Source organism: Neoarius graeffei, chromosome 24 (assembly GCF_027579695.1).
Source record: "Neoarius graeffei isolate fNeoGra1 chromosome 24, fNeoGra1.pri, whole genome shotgun sequence".
In the NCBI taxonomy this organism is placed as follows: domain Eukaryota; kingdom Metazoa; phylum Chordata; class Actinopteri; order Siluriformes; family Ariidae; genus Neoarius; species Neoarius graeffei.
In genome coordinates this window covers 10451369-10473485 of record NC_083592.1, presented here as the reverse complement: position 1 = coordinate 10473485, position 22117 = coordinate 10451369, and the positions used below count along the sequence as shown (strand labels likewise).

At 41.6% G+C, this 22117-nt stretch overlaps 1 protein-coding gene across 3 annotated transcripts in view; it reads right to left on the bottom strand.

The window, feature by feature from the left end:
* Positions 1–22117, bottom strand: part of ppp3cca (protein phosphatase 3, catalytic subunit, gamma isozyme, a) — an 84745-nt gene that overhangs the window by 45030 nt on the left and 17598 nt on the right. For all 3 annotated transcript variants that reach the window (XM_060906651.1, XM_060906652.1, XM_060906653.1), the window contains exon 3: positions 18159–18283. In XM_060906651.1, the coding sequence (XP_060762634.1) occupies positions 18159–18283 (125 nt within the window). The remainder of the gene's footprint in view (positions 1–18158; positions 18284–22117) is intronic.

Genomic DNA, 22117 nt, shown 5'->3' with positions numbered 1-22117 from the left:
TTGACAGATGAGACAAACAGTCTTTTCTTTGCATTGAACAAAAAAAATAATCATTTGTCCACTGCAGGTTAAATACCCTGCATTCTGAATCTATTTTTCTCTTACCTAATCTTTTCGCCATTATTCCGTGTTATTTGACAGTGGTGTGTCCAGGATTTTTTTTTTTTTTTGAGGGAGGGGTTTCAGATATGGCACAGACTGCAGAAGGGTGGAATAGAATGTTACATTTCTATGCATGTACAAGTCGCGATCACGCGGCCAGACTGAAAAAAAAAAATCATAATGCATCTCTGGTATTGTTCAGGGGGCCGGGCAAAATGTGGAGGCGGGCCGTATCCGGCCCGCGGGCCGTAGTTTGAGGACCACTGAATTACAGCATCAGGTGTTCAAGGTGGCCTAATTCATTGGGTGGGTAGCAGGCATGGCAAGGGTGACACTAACAAGTGCTAGAACAACACGTTACATTCTTATTTTCCCCCTAGTTGGATCTTGGTCATTTCCAACCAACCAGCTCTCCTCTATGAATACCTCGGAGTGCTTCCTTAGACACATGTAAAGCCAACCAACCCCATCTTTTCACACAGGGCAGCTTGATACACTCAGAAAACTGCCACCTACCCTCTTCTGCATACATTCACTCACAGATGCTCACAACTGGCTCGTGTTATTGTGATTCTTCTTCTTTCAGCTGCTTCCGTACGTTCAGGGTTGCCACAGCGGATTTGATCCATATATTGGACTACACCAGATGCCTTTCCTGATGCAACCCTCCCCAATCTATCCAGGCTTGGGACCAGCACCAAGTATGCACTGTCTTGTACAACCCCAGTAGGCTGAGTATTTTACCTAATCTTTGGACTGTGGCAAAAACTGGAGTACCCAGAGAAAATCCATGCAGACACAGGGACAACATGCAAACGCCACAGAGAAAGGCCCCCGTCAGCCGTGAGGTTCGAGCCCGGAACCTTCTTGCTGTGAGGCAACAGTGCTAACCACTGCACCACCATGCCACCCACTAGTGTTGCTGTGATTGACAGGGGTCAAAAGAGTATCCTCTTACCATCCAGAGTGCAAGGCCAATTTTGTTCTCTTGGCTCCCAGACATGGATGGCTGTGGTATCTTTGGAATTCAAACTTGCAATTGCCTGACAGTAGAGCCATTGTTTTTTTTTGTTCTGTGCCACTCAGGAGCTCGCTGTGTTTAGCACTTACAAATGGATAGATCGTGAGTTTGAATCCCAGAGAATCCCCCAGCCATCTGTGATCAGGACTCCCAAAAGAAAACATGATTGGCCTCACTCTTTGGGAATTCCTCTCCCACCCCATTAATCTGAGTAACCCATCTATCACCTGAAGATTGCAAGGTCAAATCCTGAGGATACCACAGCCATCTGTTGGCCACGCTCTCTGGGTGAGAGGGACAGCATTACTCTCTTCCTGTCAAGGCTGGCTGATCCAGAGGCAATCGTGCATGTCTGTGAGCTAATGTATACTATATGGCAAAATGTTTGTGGACACCTGACCCTTTCCCAAACTGTTGCCTCAAATCTGGAAGCACACAACTGTCTAGAATGCTGTAGTATTCCAATTTCCCTTCACTGGAACCAAGAGACCCAAACCTGTTCCAGCATTACAATGCGCCTTGGGATAAAGTGAGCTCCATGAAGATGGCTTACCAAGGTTGGAGTGGAAGAACTTAACTGGTCTTCACAAAACCCTGACTTCTACCCCACTGAACACCTTTGGGATGAACTGGAACACTGACTGCACTCCAGATCTCCTCAGCAAACATCAGTTCACTGATGCTTCACTAATGCTCTTGCAGCTGAATGAACACAAATCCCACAGCCACGCCCCAAAATCTAGTGGAAAACCTTCCCAGAAGAGTGGAAGACATTACAACAGCAAAAGGGGGACTAAATCTGGAATGAGATATTCAACAAGCACAGATGGGTGTGATGGCCAGGAGTGCACAAACCTTTATCCATTGCTGTAAAGTCCCAGCTTGCCCAGAAACTTACCAAACTCCCAGAGGGCATCAACGATCTCCTGATGACACTTCAGCTCCCACTTGGAGGCAAGAAGAATGCAACGTTGATTAGTGCTTATGCTCCCACAATAGATGAAATGCATTGCCGAGGCTCAGAAGAAATGAGCTGCACGGAAGGCTCGAACTACCACCACCCCCACTACAGCACCTACCCACGCATGCCCAACATGTGGGCATACCTTCAAATCCCAGATTGGCCTCATCAGTTACCTCCGGACCCACAATCGCCACCCACCAAACTGAAGTCATGGTCATCTTCAAGCCCGAAGGACGAACATCATCCATATAGTGTATTTGGAAAAGGGTTAATAGTGCTTATCTCCTCATATATTTAGTTCATTCATTTAAGTTACTGACACTCTTAGAAAAAAGTGTTCCTTCGGGAAGCTTTGGATTGCAAGTACAGTGGTGCTTGAAAGTTTGTGAACCCTTTAGAGTTTTCTATATTTCTGCATAAATATGACCTAAAACATCATCAGATTTTCACACAAGTCCTAAAAGTAGATAAAAGAGAAGCCAGTTAAACAAATGAGACAAAAATAGTATACTTGGTCATTTATTTATTGAAGAAAATGATCCAATATTACATATCTGTGAGTGGCAAAAGTATGTGAACCTCTAGGATTAGCAGTTAATTTGAAGGTGAAATTAGAGTCAGGTGTTTTCAATCAACGGGATGACAATCAGGTGCGAGTGGGCACCCTGTTTTATTTAAAGAACGGGGATATATCAAAGTCTGATCTTCACAACACATGTTTGTGGAAGTGTATCATGGCACGAACAAAGGAGATCTCTGAGGACCTCAGAAAAAGCGTTGTTGATGCTCATCAGGCTGGAAAAGGTTACAAAACCATCTCTAAAGAGTTTGGACTACACCAATCCACAGTCAGACAGTGTGTGTACAAATGGAGGAAATTCAAGCCCATTGTTACCCTCTCCAGGAGTGGTCAACCAACAAAGATCACTCCAAGAGCAAGGCATGTAATAGTCAGTGAGGTCACAAAGGACCCCAGGGTAACTTCTAAGCAACTGAAGGCCTCTCTCACATTAGCTAAATGTTAATTTACATGAGTCCACCATCAGGAGAACACTGAACAACAAATGGTGTGCATGGCAGGGTTGCAAGGAGAAAGCCACTGCTCTCCAAAAAGAACATTGCTGCTCGTCTGCAGTTTGCTAAAGATCGCGTGGACAAGCCAGAAGGCTATTGGAAAAATGTTTTGTGGACGGATGAGACCAAAATAAAACTTTTTGGTTTAAATGAGAAGCGTTATGTTTGGAGAAAGGAAAACGCTGCATTCCAGCATAAGAACCTTATCCTGTCTGTGAAACATGGTGGTGGTAGTATCATGGTTTGGGCCTGTTTTGCTGCATCTGGGCCAGGACGGCTTGCCATCATTGATGGAACAATGAATTCTGAATTATACCAGCTAATTCTAAAGGAAAATGTCAGGACATCTGTCCATGAACTGGATCTCAAGAGAAGGTGGGTCATGCAGCAAGACAACGACCCTAAGCACACAAGTTGTTCTACCAAAGAATGGTTAAAGAAGAATAAAGTTAATGTTTTGGAATGGCCAAGTCAAAGTCCTGACCTTAATCCAATGGAAATGTTGTGGAAGGACCTGAAGCGAGCAGTTCATGTGAGGAAACCCACCAACATCCTAGAGTTGAAGCTGTTTTGTTCAGAGGAATGGGCTAAAATTCCTCCAAGCCGGTGTGCAGGACTGATCAACAGTTACTGGAAATGTTTAGTTGCAGTTATTGCTGCACAAGGGGGTCATACCAGATACTGAAAGCAAAGGTTCACATACTTTTTCCAGTCACAGATATGTAATATTGGATAATTTTCCTCAATAAATAAATTACCAAGTATAATATTTTTGTCTCATTTGTTTAACTGGGTTCTCTTTATCTACTTTTAAGACTTGTGTGAAAATCTGATGATGTTTTAGGTCATATTTATGCAGAAATATAGAAAACTCTAAAGGGTTCACAAACTTTCAAGTGCCACTGTAGTCCCAGCTTCCTAATGGGGTTCTACTTTCAAAAGAAAGGCTGTTTGCAATTCTACATAAACCCTTCTAGGGTTCCACAAGATGGACAAAGAACTTGCCACCAACAGTGACCCTTTAAGATTTAGCCCTCATCTCTCTACCGCAGCATGAAATGTAGTTTAGGTAACTCGGCAGATACAGTGGCATGCAAAAGTTTGGGCACCCTTGCTGAAAATGTCTGTTACTGTGAATAGTTAAGTGAGCGGAAGATGAACTGATCACCAAAAGGCATAAAGGTAAAGATGACACATTTCTTTAATATTTTCCACAAGATCACATTTTTATTTCCATCATTTACAGGCATAAAATACCAAAAAATGAAAAGGACCTGAAGCAAAATTTGGGCACCTAACATGGTCAGTACTTAGTAACACCCCCTTTGGCAAGTATCACAGCTTGTAAACACTTTTTGTAGCCAGTGAATAATCTTTCAGTTCTTACCTGGGGGATTTTCACTCATTCGTCTTTGCAAAAAGCTTCCAGTTCTGCAAGTTTCTTGGGCTGTCTTGCACGCACTGCTCTTTTGAGATCTATCCACAGATTTTCAATGATGTTTAGGTCAGGGGACTGTGAGGGCCAGGGGACTGTGAGGGCCAGGGCAAAACCTTCAGCTTGTGCCTTTTGAGGTATTCCATTGTAGATTTTGAGGTGTGTTTTGGATCAACGTCTTATTGTAGGACCCATCCTCTTTTTAACTTCAACTTTTTTTTTTTTTTTTTACAGATGGTGTGAAGTTTGCTTCCAGAATTTGCTGGTATTTATTCGAATCCATGCTTCCCTCGACCAATGAAATGTGCCCTGTGCCACTGGCTGCAACACAACCCCAAAGCATGATCGATCCACACCCATGCTTCAGAGTTGGAGAGGTGTTCTTTTCCTGGAATTTGGCACCCTTTTTTCTCCAAACATACCTTTGCACATTGTGGCCAAAAAGTTCTATTTTGATTTCATCAGTCCACAGGACTTGTTTCCAAAATGCATCAGGCTTGTTTAGATGTTCATTTGCAAACTTCAGACGCTGAATTTTATGGCTAGGACGCAGGAACGTTTTTCTTCTGATGACTCTTCCATGAAGGTCATATTTGTTCAGGTGTCGCTGCGTAGTAGAACAGTGCACCACCACTCCAGGGTCTGCTAAATCTTTCTGAAGGTCTTTGGCAGTCAAACAGGGGTTTTTATTTGCCTTTCTAGCAATCCAACGAGCAGTTCTTTCAGAAAGTTTTCTTCATCTTCCAGACCTCACCTTGATCTCCACTGTTTCTGTTAACTGCCATTTCTTGATAACATTACAATCTAAGGAAACAGCTACCTGAAAACACTTTGCTATGTTCTTGTAACCTTCTCCTGATTTGTGAGCATCAATTATTTTATTATTCAGAATGCGAGGGAGTTGCTTAGAGGAGCCCATGGCTGTTGAGTTTAGGGACAAGTTTGAGGAGTCAGAGAATTTATACAGTTTTGAAATCTGCATCATCTGACCTTTCCTAATGAAGAATTTGAACAAGCCACAGCTCAATAAGCTAATTAAGGTCTGGAACCTTGGTAAGTTACCTGAGAACGCAAATGTATTGGGGTGCCCAAACTTTCGCATGGTGTTCCTTGTCGTTTTTCACTCTCCAATTGTACAAAACAAAAATAATACACAAATCTTGCATAAAACGCTGAAAAGAAATGTCTCGTCTTTACCTTTATGCCTTTTGGTGATCAGTTCATCTTCTGCTCACTTAACTATTCACAGTAACAGACATTTTCAGCAAGGGGGCCCAAACTTTTGCATGCCACTGTCGCATCTATGATTTGTATCTAGGCTAAGAACGCCAAGTGATTGCATAATCAAGTTATGGATGAAACTGTCCAATAGCGATTTCAGAGCTCTGAGTATCAGCCAATTCTCGACAATGATCTGTTACCTGGGTCCTTTTGGTAAACAAGCTAATTCTTGGCTGGTTCTATCACCAAGCTATATGACAGGGATGAGAATGGGACATTAAAAAAAAAAACCCTCTGAAATGTCTGCCAACTTTCCCACATTTTATTTATACACAGGGTGCGATTTGTCAAAAAAGCAGAAGGGGGGATGTTTTTTTTTAATCATGAAAGGTCACAAAATTAAGGTAACAATAGGCTAACAGCTCAATAACATCCGATGATATCAAATGAATAATACTAAATGAAAACGAACACTAAACCAGAGATAGTAAATTCATCTTCCTATCTCTCTGACTAAATACACGAACACTAACACAACAAAGTTCGTATTGCTTGTCGTGTTGCTGTGATGTTTCTCTCCCTCCGGATTAAATGGACAGTGACTCGAAAATCACTAAAATACATGAATACTAAATGAACAGTTTGCTCTGATGGCGCAGTTCACATTGTGCGCAGCTTTCCGATTTAAACTGTTTTTTTCTCATCCTTATACTTCCTGTTTCATGGACTGTAACGGATTTGCTTATTTAGTAATTTTAATACAGAATTTACTTTGAAATTATAATCAGACACTCCAACGCCCCCCCTAAAAAAAAAATGGCCATGAAAAAGGCGGCATCCGCCAAAAGGCGCACTGTTTGCATCCCTGCAGATACATTGATACATTGTAGATAATAACAATATCTTTGCGTTCTATGAGAACGCAAAGATATTGTTATTATCTACAATGTACCTATTTGCTGGGGACGTTCGTGAACATCAAAGCTGCCACTTTGGGTCATTTTGAAAGTGAGTGCAATGTAGACCATAGAAAACTGTGTCACAACATGCCTGTCATGTCAACTTTTTTTTGGTTTGTTTGTTTTATTTTTTTTCAGCAGAGATAAAAACCAGAGGGGGGGGGATGATCCCTTTATATATATATATATATATATATATATATATATATATATATATATATATATATAAAATGAATGTTTTCAAATTCAACGATGGTTTAAAACATTTATAAACTTTAAGATAACAAATCCCTACAGATATATATATCGTGAGCGATAATGGAGGTAACCGTAACGATATATTAGATTCCTCCTGACTCTATCTTTGACAATTTATGTAAAACGTACCTTTGTGCTTTTTTGTTTTGATGTGCTCCTGGATGTTTCTAGCTCCTCTGTTTCCATAATTGATCATATCTGAGCACAGAATACACAGAACCTTTCCCGGCACGTCCACTTTTGGGATATGTTCCGTCAGGCACGTCGTCACACTTTGTGTCCCTATCTGCACGGTAACGCTACTATCGAGCCATGCCCATCGGAAACAGTTCTTTATCCCGTTCAATTTATCGATTTTCCTGGCACGATCCTCATTTTTGCGGTCCAAAACTTTCGCCATATTGGCGAAGTAACTTTGAAAACTAACCAAAATAACTAGAACTTAAGAAGTGATCAAAACCGTGTAGCTTGTTTCTCCGTGAATTGTACAAGTGAGATGAAACTAGCGCCAAAACATTGCCGGAAATCATCATGAGTTGTCGTTAGCATAAATATTGAAGAAAGCAATGACGATTTCCGTTATCACAGCTGCAACTAATTTTGCGATGAGCGTTGTCGAAAGATGCTGGCGGGCGGTCGGTCGGTCCTGCCTGCTTGTGCCACCACAAGCCTCGCCTCGCACCGACCCCCCCGAAATTTTCTCAATGGATTTACACGTTTCACAAAAATGACATTTTCAGTGGGAAAAACTCAGAATTCCGCAGATCCGCGGAAAATTCTCATCCCTGATATGAAACAGCGTAGGTGCGACTGCAGCACGGACAAAATCAGCAATGCAAGCTTACAGCAATAAATTAAATAAATAAATGCAGTGGATTAGATCAGAAAATATGCCAAGTCTGATCCATCGCTCATCCAGAGCAGTATCTTTCTCAGGTCTGTACATCTTTAGGTGATTCCTAATAATGGTGCTGGTTCCATTTTGGATCAATGTCACCCAAAAAGGGCAGAGATCAAACTACTTTGATTTCAACAGAATCTCTCTCTCTCTCTCTCTCTCTCTCTCTCCCCACCCATGGAGCTGCTCATGTTTTACTGCCAAATTGTGTTTATCTTTTCTTTTTAACATTTATTTTTAAATGATTTTTTCCTTCTGCTTATCTATTTTCTCCCCCCCCCCTCTCTCAGCAGTGGCTTCAATAGTCCGGAATATGTAATTTTATAATAAAAAAAAGGTCATTATTGTTCTTGAAAAAAGGGTGGTGGTGGGTATAAAGGAAAAAAAAATCATAAAAATGAAAATTGAACATTGTTCCGCTCTTGCTGTCCAACTATTTTTTTCCCCTTGCCTATAACAATTGGCCATTATCTTCTCATTAAAATAAACCAGATGGTCATTGTGTGTGAGAAAAATTGCAGTAATAAAATGCCCACATGACAATTCATCCCAAGAGACTACTTTGCTTAATTTACACATCCAAGCTTCACAGATTGCTGACAAAATACTGGCAATGCAAATGGTTCTGGAGAAAAGGAGGGACAGCAGGATGCTATTTTGTAGGACAGCACACACACACACACATGCATACATACACGCTCCAAGTCCTACTGGACTCCTATTTAGCGTCCTCTCCTCGTCCTATTAACATGCAGCGTCCTGTGCTGCACTTAAAGCAGCGAGGACGCGCTGCCGAGGTAACCAAGGACAGCAGGTGCAGACTCAAATGCCATCTGAAATAATAGACAACAAGGCTAGCAAGAGAGAATGTGTGCATGTGTGGGCTGCACGGAGACACGCTACTTCAGCCTACGCATGAAGAAGAATGAGCGGAAAATTGAAGGTAACATTGGCCATAAACTGACCCCCTTCTTCGAACAAGAGGAAGGTAATGAGAAAGTGAGCCAGAGCAAGAGAGGGAAAATTTAATCCCGCTCTCTTTCTCTGTCTCTCCTCCCTCTCTCAAGTGTAGGAGGAAAAACAATACCCCATGACAGCCAAGTAGAGACTGAACTCCTGGAACTGGGGCTTGATGTTCGGAACGAGTGTGTGGGTATGTCCATCACTGCACAGAAGGAAAACGAGGATAAAAAGTGTGTCATTCAGTAAACAGGAGAGAGAAACTCGCCCCCTTCACTGCTATTTGCTCCTCTGAGCCATTGGCATCCATCAAGCAATTAACACGGAGCAGGAACGCACACACATTTACAAACATAGGGGTTAAAAAAAAAAAAAACACCCACAGAACAGTAAGAGTTTCTAACGGTGAATAGCAGTCGTCACCCTTAAAAGCTCATAACTCCATAAAAGGCAAAGCTCACAGAGCTGAAATGATGAATAAACAGCAAAAAATTCTCTCTCAGACGCAGAAGGGAGTCATTTTGACTCACGAATAATACCAATAAGTATAGCGTATACATTATATACCAGCGTAACAACACCTGAAAAGGGTAAATCTTCCCTCTAGATTGAGACACGCCTGATTGATCACTCAGTGCTGCCTGGAATAAAGAGATGTGTAGTATTGAAAGAAGTCAGAACGACCCGAGCCTCCTTTTATACAGCAACATTTCTTCTTAATTTAATCACTGGCCTCATTTATCTTAATTTATGGATTTTTGGTGGCTTGCTTTCAGAATTCTCTCATTTTAATATTTCTTTAGTCAAGTTAGCGTTCTACTGTCTCTTTCCATAATCTTTCTTCCATTGATGTGCATTCTTTCTCTGCCTCTTCTTTTTGTAAATTAGCTGAGGTTTCCTCTCCTGATGATACAGCTGTGTTTTCTCCCCCCCCCAATCTGTCCCTCTGAGTTACACGTTGGTCCTGGGATTGAGATGCTGGCCTCTTCTGCCCCTTGGACCTGCTTGATCCATCCTGGTGCCCTGTGTCTGGTCGGAGTTTTATCGCATCGCTCCTGTGAAGGACGGCCCCATGAGGACAGTTGAGGGTTACACCTGGAGGACGCTCTGGACTCTTACAGTAATGCTTTTATGGCTGAGGAATATAGTTGACTTGCTAACTTTAGGACTGCAGTTGTCATGAACAGTTTTGCACTCAAGTTTCCATCAATGAAGAGTTACAACATCAACGAAACTGTCTTCATGTTAAAACTGTTAATGTTATAGTCATGCTGTCTGTTGTTGCCCAAATGAGGATGGGTTCCCTTTTGAGTCTGGTTCCTCTCGAGGTTTCTTCCTCATGTCATCTCAGGGAGTTTTTCCTTGCCACCGTCGCCATAGGCGTGATCATTGAGGATAGATTAGGGACAAAATTAGCTCATGTTTTAAGTCGTTCAAATTCTGTAAAGCTGCTTTGTGACAGTGTTTATTGTTAAAAGCGCTATACAAATAAACTTGACTATTTACGATAATACTATATCTAACACACTTAACACTTCCGCTCCCCTTAAAACTAGACAGGTCTCCGCAGATCGCGTCTCTCCTTGGTTCACCTCTGAGCTTAGGGCCATGAAGGCCAAGGGAAGGCGGCTAGAGCGCCTTTATAAGAAAACGGGCCTTACTATTCATCTTTCACTCTTCTCTGAACACATAGCAAAGTATAAGGATGCTCTTAATGCTGCCCTTACTACGCTAACATCATTAAGAGTGGCAACTATAGACCCAAAACTCTGTTTAATACAATAAATAAACTTCTTCAGCCTCCTTCCTCAACCACTCCCAGTTCTCCTGCTCAGTGTCAGGCTTTTTTGGATTTTTTTCAAGGATAAAATTGACAGTATTTACCAACACTTTCATTCTGAAATTCATTCTTCTGTCTCGCTAGTAGCTCTTTCTCATAAAGCTGACTGCTGTCTCTCTGCTTCCTCTCTTGTTGATTCTTCTAAAGTATCGGAAATTATGACTAAGTCCTCCTCCTCCTCATGTCTGCTGAACCCGGCACCCACTGCACTTCTTAAATCCTGTGTATCTGCTATCTCCCCTTATATTTCTCATATGATTAATCAGTGTTTTGCTTGAGGCACTGTTCCCATCTCCCTCAAAATTGCTTCTGTTACACCAATACGAAAGAAACCTGGTCTAGATCCTCTTTCACTGTCCGATTACAGACCCATTTCTAATCTCCCTTTCCTAGCTAAAGTAATGGAGAGAGTTGTAGCCTCTCAGCTTCATACTTTCCTTGGTCATAATGATCTCTGTGAACCCTTTCAGTCAGGCTTTCGCAATCTGCACAGTACTGAATCTACTCTCTTAAGAGTTGTTAATGACCTCCTGCTCTCAACTGATGCTGGGCATCTCAATGTCCTTGTTCTCTTGGACCTCACAGCTGCCTTTGACACTGTACATCATGAGACACTCGTTTCCAGACTATCTTCTTTTGGTATAACTGGTTTAGCTTTAGCCTGGTTTCAGTCATATCTAGCAAACAGGCAACAGTTCATCTCTATTGGTGTTCATAAAATCATCCACTGTTACTGCTCAAGGTGTGCCTCAGGGTTCTGTCCTTGGTCCCCTTCTTTTTAGATATGTTTCTCCTCTAGGCCAGATTATTCGCAACCATGGCCTTAACTTTCATTGTTATGCTGATGACATTCAAATCTACATCACTATCACCCCTTCCATAGTCTCTGTCCAGCTGCTAAGGACTTGCATCACTGACCTTAAGCAATGGCTGCATAAGAACTGCCTTAAACTTAATGCTAGCAAAACGGAGGTTCTATTAGTAGGTACCAAAAGACAGGTTCTGAACTTCTCCAATTTCACTATCAATGTTGATGGTGTGTCTATTAGTCCTTCCCAAGTTATAAAAAACCTTGGAGTTCTCTTTGACTCCACCCTTACGTTTGAACCCCATTTTAAACTCATTACTAAGAATGCTTTCTTTCACCTCCGCAATATTGCACGTCTCCGCCCTCTTCTCTTGGAAACGGATGCCAAAATGTTGGTCGATGTGTTTATCTTTTCTCGTCTTGACTACTGCAATTCTCTCTTTTACGGTCTCCCTGCCACATTGCTCAATCTCCTGAAGTACATCCAAAACTCAGTAGCTAGAGTCCTCACACTCACCAAGCGCACTGCTCACATCACTCCTGTTTTACAGCAATTGCATTGGTTGCCAGTTATCTCTCGGATTAAATACAAAATCTTGTTTTTAGCCTATAAAGCTCTTCATGGTTTCGCCCCTTCCTATCTCTGGGAGTTAATTAATTTGTACTGCCCCTCCCGCTCCCTCAGATCTTCTGTCTGTGGACTTTTGACTGTCCCACGTTTTAAACTGGCACCTATGGGTGGCAGATCATTCAGTGTTGCTGCTCCTAAACTTTGGAACTCATTACCACAATCGCTTCATGACTGTTCACTCTTTCTTCCTTCAAAGCTAACTTGAAAACTTTCCTCTTTACCTCACACTACTCTTCCTAGTGTGGCCTTTTTTTTTGGAACTCCTGTGTAAAGCGTCCTTGGGTTTGTGAAAGGTGCCATATAAATTGAACTTATTATAAATTGAATTTATGATTAAAATGTCATTAATATGAATTGGCTGGGTTTCACCAAATGTTCATTAAATACAGCCATGTATTCGAAATGCATAAGCTATTTAAGCTTGACAGTGTAATCCGCATATAAAAGTGCAATAACTTATCGCAAAGTATGATTGAAGCCGATCACTCGAGGTTTATGTTAGTCATCTTATATGTAAAAATATGTACACTCAGAAGCACAAGTAAGATATGATTGTTTTCCTAAACTTACAGAACACCAAATTTCTTGTGTAAATTCATTGTCCTACAAATAAGAAGCAGCAGCAGCCTTTATTTGTCACTCAAGCACAGATTTAAGCACACAGCAAAATTCCTCCTCTGCATTTAACCCATCTGAAGCAGTGAAAACACACACACACACACACACACACACACACACACACACACACACACACGTGAGCAATTAGCACACACATATACCCAGAGCAGTGAGCAGCTATAATACAACACCTAGGGAGCAGGTAGGGGTTAGGTGCGTTGCTCAAGGGCACTATTGCCAGGTCAGGGCCCATGTGGACCCTACTGATCCACATCATTAATTGGAACACAGTTTTACGCCAGATGCCCTTCCTGCTGCAACCCTCCCATTTCTGGGCTTGGGAAACAACCATTCACACACACCTTCACACCTATGGGCAATTTAGAGTAGCCAGTTAACCTAACTGCATGTCTTTGGACTGTAGGGGAAACCAGAGCACCCGAAGGAAATCCATGCAACATGCAAACTCCACACAGAAAGGCCCCCGTCGGCCACTGGGCTCAAACCCAGAACCTTCTTGCTGTGAGGAGACAGCGCTAACCACTACGCCACTGTGCCGCCCCAAATTAATCAGGAATAAACCTGTCCAGATCCAGCCTGACAATGATAATCAACCACCCCACCCTTCCTTTAGCAAATCCAGTTTATAAATAAAGGTCCATTTTTCAGTGTAGTTCCAGGACTTTACTTCCTGAATTATAATCTCATTAGAAATCTTTAAACAGCCATTTTGTCCACACATTGATTGAGTGCTTGGTTCGCTCCTTGCCCGGCCCAGATCCAGTTGATGCTACAGCTTTGTTTAAATCCGCATCATTTAAAGCTGATCAGTTTAGCGAGGTACTATACACCTAGGAGAAACGGGACGCGTTTTCCCCCTGAACAGAATGCCCAATTCACCACGTTATTTGACTGCTGATGGATCTCTTCACCACATTACAGTCAAACCAAACCAAGGACAGTGATGTGTGAATTCAAGGGGTGAAATCTGATAGAGGTTGCCAAAATGGTTTATTTATAGCTACCAGAACCATCAGTCAAAACTGGCTTTCAAGAATATTCTAGCATCTCTACCGTCTCTAAAGGGTTCTTCAGTTTTTCTTTGCAGTGGAATTCTTAAAGCTGTACTGCCTTTCAGATTTTTCAAGTGTAGATCATAAAAAGAATTTTCCCCAACACCCAATTATTTTTGTTTAGTGGACCGAAAGCTACTGAATTCAAATCACAGACTTCCAATTTTATTAGGTTTTTTTTTTTTAAGTAGAACAATTAATGAATTTAAGGCCACATGGCCCTAAATTCTCCGCTATTTTTTCCTGCTTCACCATGACCCAATTCAAGATACTACATCATGCATCACGTGGTGGGCTTTCCCTGTTCAGGCAAGGCATTGTGGGATACAAATTTGAAACAGGAGAGAAAAATGGAGGACGTGAGTGTGCGAATGAAACGCGAAAGACCGACTACAGTAACGGAAAGCGAGAAGAAAAGACGTTGTGTTATATATGAAGGACAGAAAACGCAGGAACAAACTAATAAATATCGGCGATCAGCGAGCACCTCGGTGTGATCAGATGTTTGTTTAGTGACAGAATGATGGAACTGTCAGTGCACGCTCAAAGGTAAACCTGTAGATGGCAGTAATGCAACACTGTGGAAGCCAGCTGCTGTAAAACCCAAAAGAAGGTAAACCTGCACATGCGCACACGGACTTCCTCTGTCTGCCTGACTGTGCAAAGTGAGCGATTTCATGCACATTATTTGCTTTAATCCCATCCATCCATTATCTGTAGCTGCTTATCCTGTGCAGGGTCGCAGGCAAGCTGGAGCCTACCCCAGCTGACTATAGGCGAGAGGTGGGTTACACCCTGGACAAGTCGCCAGGTTATCACAGGGCCGACACATAGACACAAACAAATTAAATGAATCATTTTAGTTCCTCAAGGACAAATTGGTAGTGTTGTAGAACTCGAGACCGGTCTCAAGACCACTTTTGGAAGGTCTTGGTCTCGTCTCGGAATCAACTGCATTTTTACTCGGTCTCGTCTCGGACACTGAGGACTCTGGGTTTAATTTCAAGATCAGTAAGACCAGAACTGTGGGGATTTCACTAAATTACCTGTGCATTGTCAGATTTATTTAACATCATTGTTATTGTGATTGGATGTAAAACTTCCTGCTTCAAATGTGACCAATAATGTGACTCATTGCTAATTTGAAATTTTTCTTCCTCTTAACGGCTGTCTCCGCTCCCCCACCCCCCTTCACACCCACTGGTCTGGTTCTGGTCTTGACTCGGTCTCACCCTGCCTTGGTCTTGACTTGACCTCAACCCCTCAAAGACTTGGTCTTGATGCACTTTGGTCTTGGTCATGACTTGGTCTCGGTTTAGGTAGTCTTGAGCACAACACTACAAACTGGTCACAAGATACCCTTCTTATGACTCAAAATCTTTTGTATTTTGGTGTATTGGGTGTCACCAATTTAACTGATTTTCAAGAAAATGAGTTAGTTGATTGAAATGCTTGAGAGGTATTTAGTACATAGTTCTTAAAGCCAACTAACTACAAAACCCATCATCATCAGAATAAAAGGACAGTTGCAACCCTAATGCTAACCAAAATTTGGTCTCAAGTGTGTGAGATCACAGCCCATGCTCTTTATCTCACCTACCTTCATGTTTGACATTTGCAGCAGTGACGTCATTGAAACCAAAACCATCACAGTTCACAGACAGGTCAGCAGCGGACATTTGACGAGAGCTAGCATTTAGTTTTTAACCCTTCTGCTATATATACACTCTCAGAAAACAAAGTACATCAATGTACCTTTAGAGGTACAATGGCTTGTCGCTGGGGGAGGACCCTCTCAGGTACTTATTTGTACCATTTATATACTGATCAGGAACATGTATGTACCTTTTTGACCCTAAAAACTTCCACATAGTTACCTTGAAGCCCTTGAGCCCTAGGGGGTACATTAGTGTAGACTGTACCTTGGGGGACAGAAATGGACTCGTACTGTACCCCCATTTCTGACAGTTCATATTTATTTGGCTTTTTTGGATTGTAGCCGGGATGAAATGATATTAGTGAAGTCATACATTAGCTTTGTATGTACATGAACAGCACGGATAAGAACGTTTCAGACAGAAATGACCCGTTTCATGGTTTGAAACTGCTTACCTCTCAAGTGTGTGTGTATGGTTTTAATAAGGTTCAGCCAAGCAGATCTTTAATTACTCTTTAACAGATGGTTGGAAGAAGCAGATGGTACCATCAGCCAGCCAGACCTCAGGAACCAATTTGCTCAAAATATTTGATGTATCCAGGAGTCTTTCAGAAATATAAATATACAAGTACTACAAAATATATTATCGCCTGGTAAAGTTTTTCAGTTTTTTTAATGGAATGTGTATTACATCACAAGCAGTTCTAAAGATTTCCTCTCAGAGAACCAATTTTCTGTATCTAGCTCGCACTCAGCCAGTCAACGACAAAAATTATTTTCTTAGGCTGCATACTTGGTGTTTTTTTTTTTCTCCTCCTGAACCACCAGCGCGATTTTTACTTGTAGTCCTACAGGAAACAGCTGCAAGGCAGGAAAAGGGTGTGCTTTTCAAGAGGCATTGTCAGAGAAAACCAACCAAAATGACCAACAGCTTGGAAAAATAGTATCTCACATATTTTCATCATATTTTGTCAAGAGACAGTACCTGGGCACTTGTGATATGTGGTACAATATCAGACCCCAGGGTCCAGCGGTTGCCATGGTAACTATGATAGAAATATTTGGGTCTCTGGGCTATAACGCATTTAGTAGAAAATGCCATTTTTTAATACATTTACACAGTTTCTACCCACAGATGGCTTTCGTTGAAAATAAAACATATTGGCGTGATAATACCAGTAACCCTTCCTCTTGCAAGTAAGAAATCGATTTCTTGCCTCCTCTGTGACCATGACCTTTATATGATGACCTTTACAGTCATTGGCACCATGCGCAAAATTGGCCAACTTTGGGATCAAATCTCTCGGCTGGAATCACACAGAGATTAATTTGCACATGCACAGGTCTAATCGGACTTATGGCAATAAAAAGCTACCATCAGATCATGGTTGGCATCACAGGCGCAAATGTTCCACGGTCACCAGTCATGCGTTGTGCCACGCATAATAAGTGTCTAGGTACTGTCCTTGGACAAAATATGATAAAAATCTGTGCAATACCATTTTCTATCCTAGCAGGGGATTTTCTAGAAAAATTTAGTATGAGGGCGCTCACCATGGCGAGGGAGCGAAGCGACCAGGGGGGATGGTGCCGGTTGTCCGTCCCCCCCTCCGCCGTGCGAAGCCTTTGAAAAATTGAGGCTACAATGGGACATTCTGAGGCTATATGACAGGGAAATTGTAACAAATTGTCAACATCGAAAAAGAAAAGTAATCATCTTCTGCCCCGGACAGTCTTTGGCTTTCTTCCGTTTCGTGCCGCGGGATGACATCTTTAAATGCCCAAGTGTCAACAAAAACAACTCGCGAACTACTTCTGTCAAAAACTCCCGCGCCGGCGGGTGAAAGGTCATTCAGTCTCGAGAAATCTCGCTCTACAAGTCAGCTGACCTTGTATGTAACCCATGTCAAATCTCGCGAGAGCAGCCGCGACAAGTAAACAACATGGTGCCTCGGTCTGGAAAACGCCAATTCGGATTGTTTTTGCACCATCTGGCGGTGTATCTACTATGATTGGAATATTTTTGGAGTAATTATAACGTATTTGATGATCAGACACGTTGTCACGTGGTGTTGCTGGGATGTTTTCACGGAGAAAAGATCGTTTTGAGAAAGATTGCATGTTGTGCAGTAGCATATAAGTGCATGATGGCCTAAGTGTGACTTGGGGTTCAATCGGTATTTCGGTAAGAGGGCGCAGCGCCCGTTCCCCGGTTTAGACGAAAGCCTGCCAAGTACTGGTTTTCTCTGACAATGCCTCTTAAAAACCATTTCCACTGGTGGGGTCAAAGTGGAGCTTCCAAAATTGAAAAAAACTTTTCATATGACTTCAGGCACTTGAACAATCAGGTCACATGTTGGAGGACAGTTTGGTTAGTCAGCAGCTATGACAAGATGTATGAAAAATACTCCAAAAGTTGGAATGACAGTGTGTGAATTATTTGGGAAGTTCACTGGTACGTGATGTGACGTTCAACTTTACCAGGCAAGTTGCACCAGCAGCTGAAATTGCCTCCAGGAGTGTTTTTATGTTCATTGTTTGCTATATGCAGTATTTATATATACACACACGGTTAAGAGAAAACAAATATGACCAACAAATTCTGGTGTGAGGAAATCACATTAGTGTCACACACTCACCTCAATGCTGAAGTAACCTCTGTCAACATAGTCACCGAGGAAGAGGTAGCGCGTGTTGTCTGGTGAGCCTCCCACCTCAAAAAGCTTCATGAGGTCAAAGAACTGCCCATGGACATCACCACATACTAAAAAAAGTCAATTTGATAGACTATGTAGATTATATGGTATATTAACCAAAATGTTTTTAACTTAATAAAAAAAATGCTATAATTAAAATACTATGAAAGTAACTACCAGTAAAATTAAGGCAAATAAGTAGTTAATTTTTTTTAAATTGGACAGTATGACGCACGACACATATAGTGTCTTGCAAAAGTATTCATCAGGGTTGGGTTATAAAAAAAAAAAAAAAATTATATATCTCCCCCAAACTTTGAATATCCCACGGAGCACCATTAAATCCATTATAGCAAAATGGAAAGAATATGGCACCACTACAAACCTGACAAGAGAAGACCCTGCCCACCAAAACTCTCAGACCGGGCAAGGAGGACATTAATCAGAGATACAATAAAGAAAATAAAGATAACACTGAAGGAGCTGCAAAGATCCAAAGAGAAGATGGGAGTATCTGTCCATAGGACCACTTTAAGCCGTACACTCCACAGAGTGAGGCTTTATGGAAGAGTGGCCAGAAAAAAAGCCAATGCTTAAGACTCCCCAAACACACGGAAGAAGATTCTCTGGTCAAATGGGACTAAAATTGAACTTTTTAGCCATCATGAGAAATGCCACATGTGGCACAAACCCAACACCCTGAGAACACAGTGAAGCATGGTGGTGGCAGCATCATGCTGTGGGGATATTTTTCATCTGCAGGGAAATGAAAGCTGGTCAGGACTGAAGGAAAGATGGATGGCACTAAATACAGGGCAATTCTGGAAGAAAACATGTTCGAGTTAGCCAGCGGATTGAGACTAGGATAAAGGTTCACGTTCCAGCAGGACAATGACCCTAAACATATTGCTAAAACGACACTGGATTGGTTTAAAGAGAAACATTTAAATATCTTTGAATGGCCGAGTCAAAGCCCAGACCTCAATCCAATTGAGAATCTGTGGTATAACTTGAAGATTGCTGTACACCAACGCAATCCATCTAACTTGGAGTTGGAGCAGTTTTGCCTTGAGGAATGGGCAAAAATCCCAGTGGCTAGATGTGCTAAGCTAATAGAGACATACCCCAAGAGACTTGCAGCTGTAATTGTAGCAAAAGGTGGCTCTACAAAGTATTGACTTTTTTCTTTTTTGGGAGGGGATGGGGTGGGGTGTGTGTGAATACCTATGCACACTCCAGATTTGTTTTTTTCATCTTAATTATTGTTTCTTTCACCATAAAACAAGAATTTGCACCTTTAAAGTAGTAGGCATGTTGTGTAAATCAAATGGTGCTAACCCCCCCAAAAAAAATTAAAATCCATTTTAATTCCAGCTTGTAATGCAACAAAATAGGACAAACAACAAGGGGGATGAATACTTTTGCAAGACACCATCATATTTTAACAGCTTAGATACACATTTTTAGAGTAGAATATTTATTATTTATTGCTTCTTACACACACACACACACACACACACACACACACACACTTCAATCATCACTTATTTTCAAATGATGGTGGAGATTCAGTCTTTTCCTGCAGCATAACTACCAGAAATCATGGCACATCTGCACCAAGATCCTCTGAGGCAGGTCAATTGAGGCTGACATTAAAAACAGACGTGTGTGGAGAAAAGAATCAGCAAAGACTCACACCTCCGCACACCTTCTTACATCAGGGCTATACTGACGAGGCTGCCGTCACTTAGCAACAAAAGGTACCGGGGGCGAAGGCGCATCACATCTGAAGCGTCTTGCCTTCCAATGTGTGTCACATCAGGAAGAAATATCAGCATACCATGGAGAACGTGTATGATGGAATTGGAAGAAATGTGATGGGTGTTATAAATAATCCACCGGTTTTTTTTATTTGGGGGGGGAGGGGTTCAGAGCTGTCAGGTTTTCTGAGTGAAATGTAGGAAAAAGAGTCACGTTTCTTGGCTTTGATGAGTTGCTGAGGGTTTCGTCGCAATTGTGTGTGCATGCGTTGAATTTAAACACACCCTTATTACATGCTGACATCCTATATCACTTTGTAATTCAGTAAGAAAATAGAAATATTAGGAATAATACAATAATAAAGATATATTGGGTTTGATGAAGGTGCAATATAAATGTAATAATTAAAAAAATTAATGTTCTTATGGGTTTTTTTTGTTCATTTGTTTGCTTTTAATTCATCTATTTCCTAGTTGCCAAGTAATAGCGGTCCTTTAAAAAAAAAAAAAAATTAACAAAACCACATGATCTTGTGGTAATTCAGGAGATCTGTGCATTGTAATCATGGCTCACTTCTAGGCCCCAACAAACACACTGACCAGAGTTTCTGCTGTACTGAAAAAAACCTTGAAAACCTAGAGTACTCTAGATTAGATTTATTATCCTTGATTATTATACATACAGGACACTTTTTTTTAATGGAATAAAAACACGTGTTCTATTCCCTTTGAGCAGGTTTCATTCATTTGGTTTGATAGCATGCAGTAGTGTTAGAATATCGCTTATCCTACATGTATCATGTCACTCTATCCAATGGAGAATGAGCGCTAATTATGGTTTACAATATTGCAATAATATTGGCTGACTTTTTTTCATGGTACAACCCCGATTACAAAAAAGTTGGGACAAAGTACAAATTGTAAATAAAAACGGAATGCAATAATTTACAAATCTCAAAAACTGATATTGTATTCACAATAGAACATAGACAACATATCAAATGTCGAAAGTGAGACATTTTGAAATTTCATGCCAAATATTGGCTCATTTGAAATTTCATGACAGCAACACATCTCAAAAAAGTTGGGACAGGGGCAATAAGAGGCTGGAAAAGTTAAAGGTACAAAAAAGGAACAACTGGAGGACCAAATTGCAACTCATTAGGTCAACTGGCAATAGGTCATTAACATGACTGGGTATAAAAAGAGCATCTTGGAGTGGCAGCGGCTCTCAAAAGTAAAGATGGGAAGAGGATCACCAATCCCCCTAATTCTGCGCCGACAAATAGTGGAGCAATATCAGAAAGGAGTTCGACAGTGTAAAATTGCAAAGAGTTTGAACATATCATCTACAGTGCATATCATCATCAAAAGATTCAGAGAATCTGGAAGAATCTCTGTGCGTAAGGGTCAAGGCCGGAAAACCATACTGGGTGCCCGTGATCTTTGGGCCCTTAGACGGCACTGCATCACATACAGGCATGCTTCTGTATTGGAAATCACAAAATGGGCTCAGGAATATTTCCAGAGAACATTATCTGTGAACACAATTCACCGTGCCATCCGCCGTTGCCAGCTAAAACTCTATAGTTCAAAGAAGAAGCCGTATCTAAACATGATCCAGAAGCGCAGACGTCTTCTCTGGGCCAAGGCTCGTTTAAAATGGACTGTGGCAAAGTGGAAAACTGTTCTGTGGTCAGACGAATCAAAATCTGAAGTTCTTTATAGAAATCAGGGACGCCGTGTCATTCGGACTAAAGAGGAGAAGGACGACCCGAGTTGTTATCAGCGCTCAGTTCAGAAGCCTGCATCTCTGATGGTATGGGGTTGCATTAGTGCGTGTGGGATGGGCAGCTTACACATCTGGAAAGACACCATCAATGCTGAAAGGTATATCCAGGTTCTAGAGCAACATATGCTCCCATCCAGACGACGTCTCTTTCAGGGAAGACCTTGCATTTTCCAACATGACAATGCCAAACCACATACTGCATCAATTACAGCATCATGGCTGCGCAGAAGAAGGGTCCGGGTACTGAACTGACCAGCCTGCAGTCCAGATCTTTCACCCATAGAAAACATCTGGCGCATCATAAAATGGAAGATACAACAAAAAAGACCTAAGACAGTTGAGCAACTAGA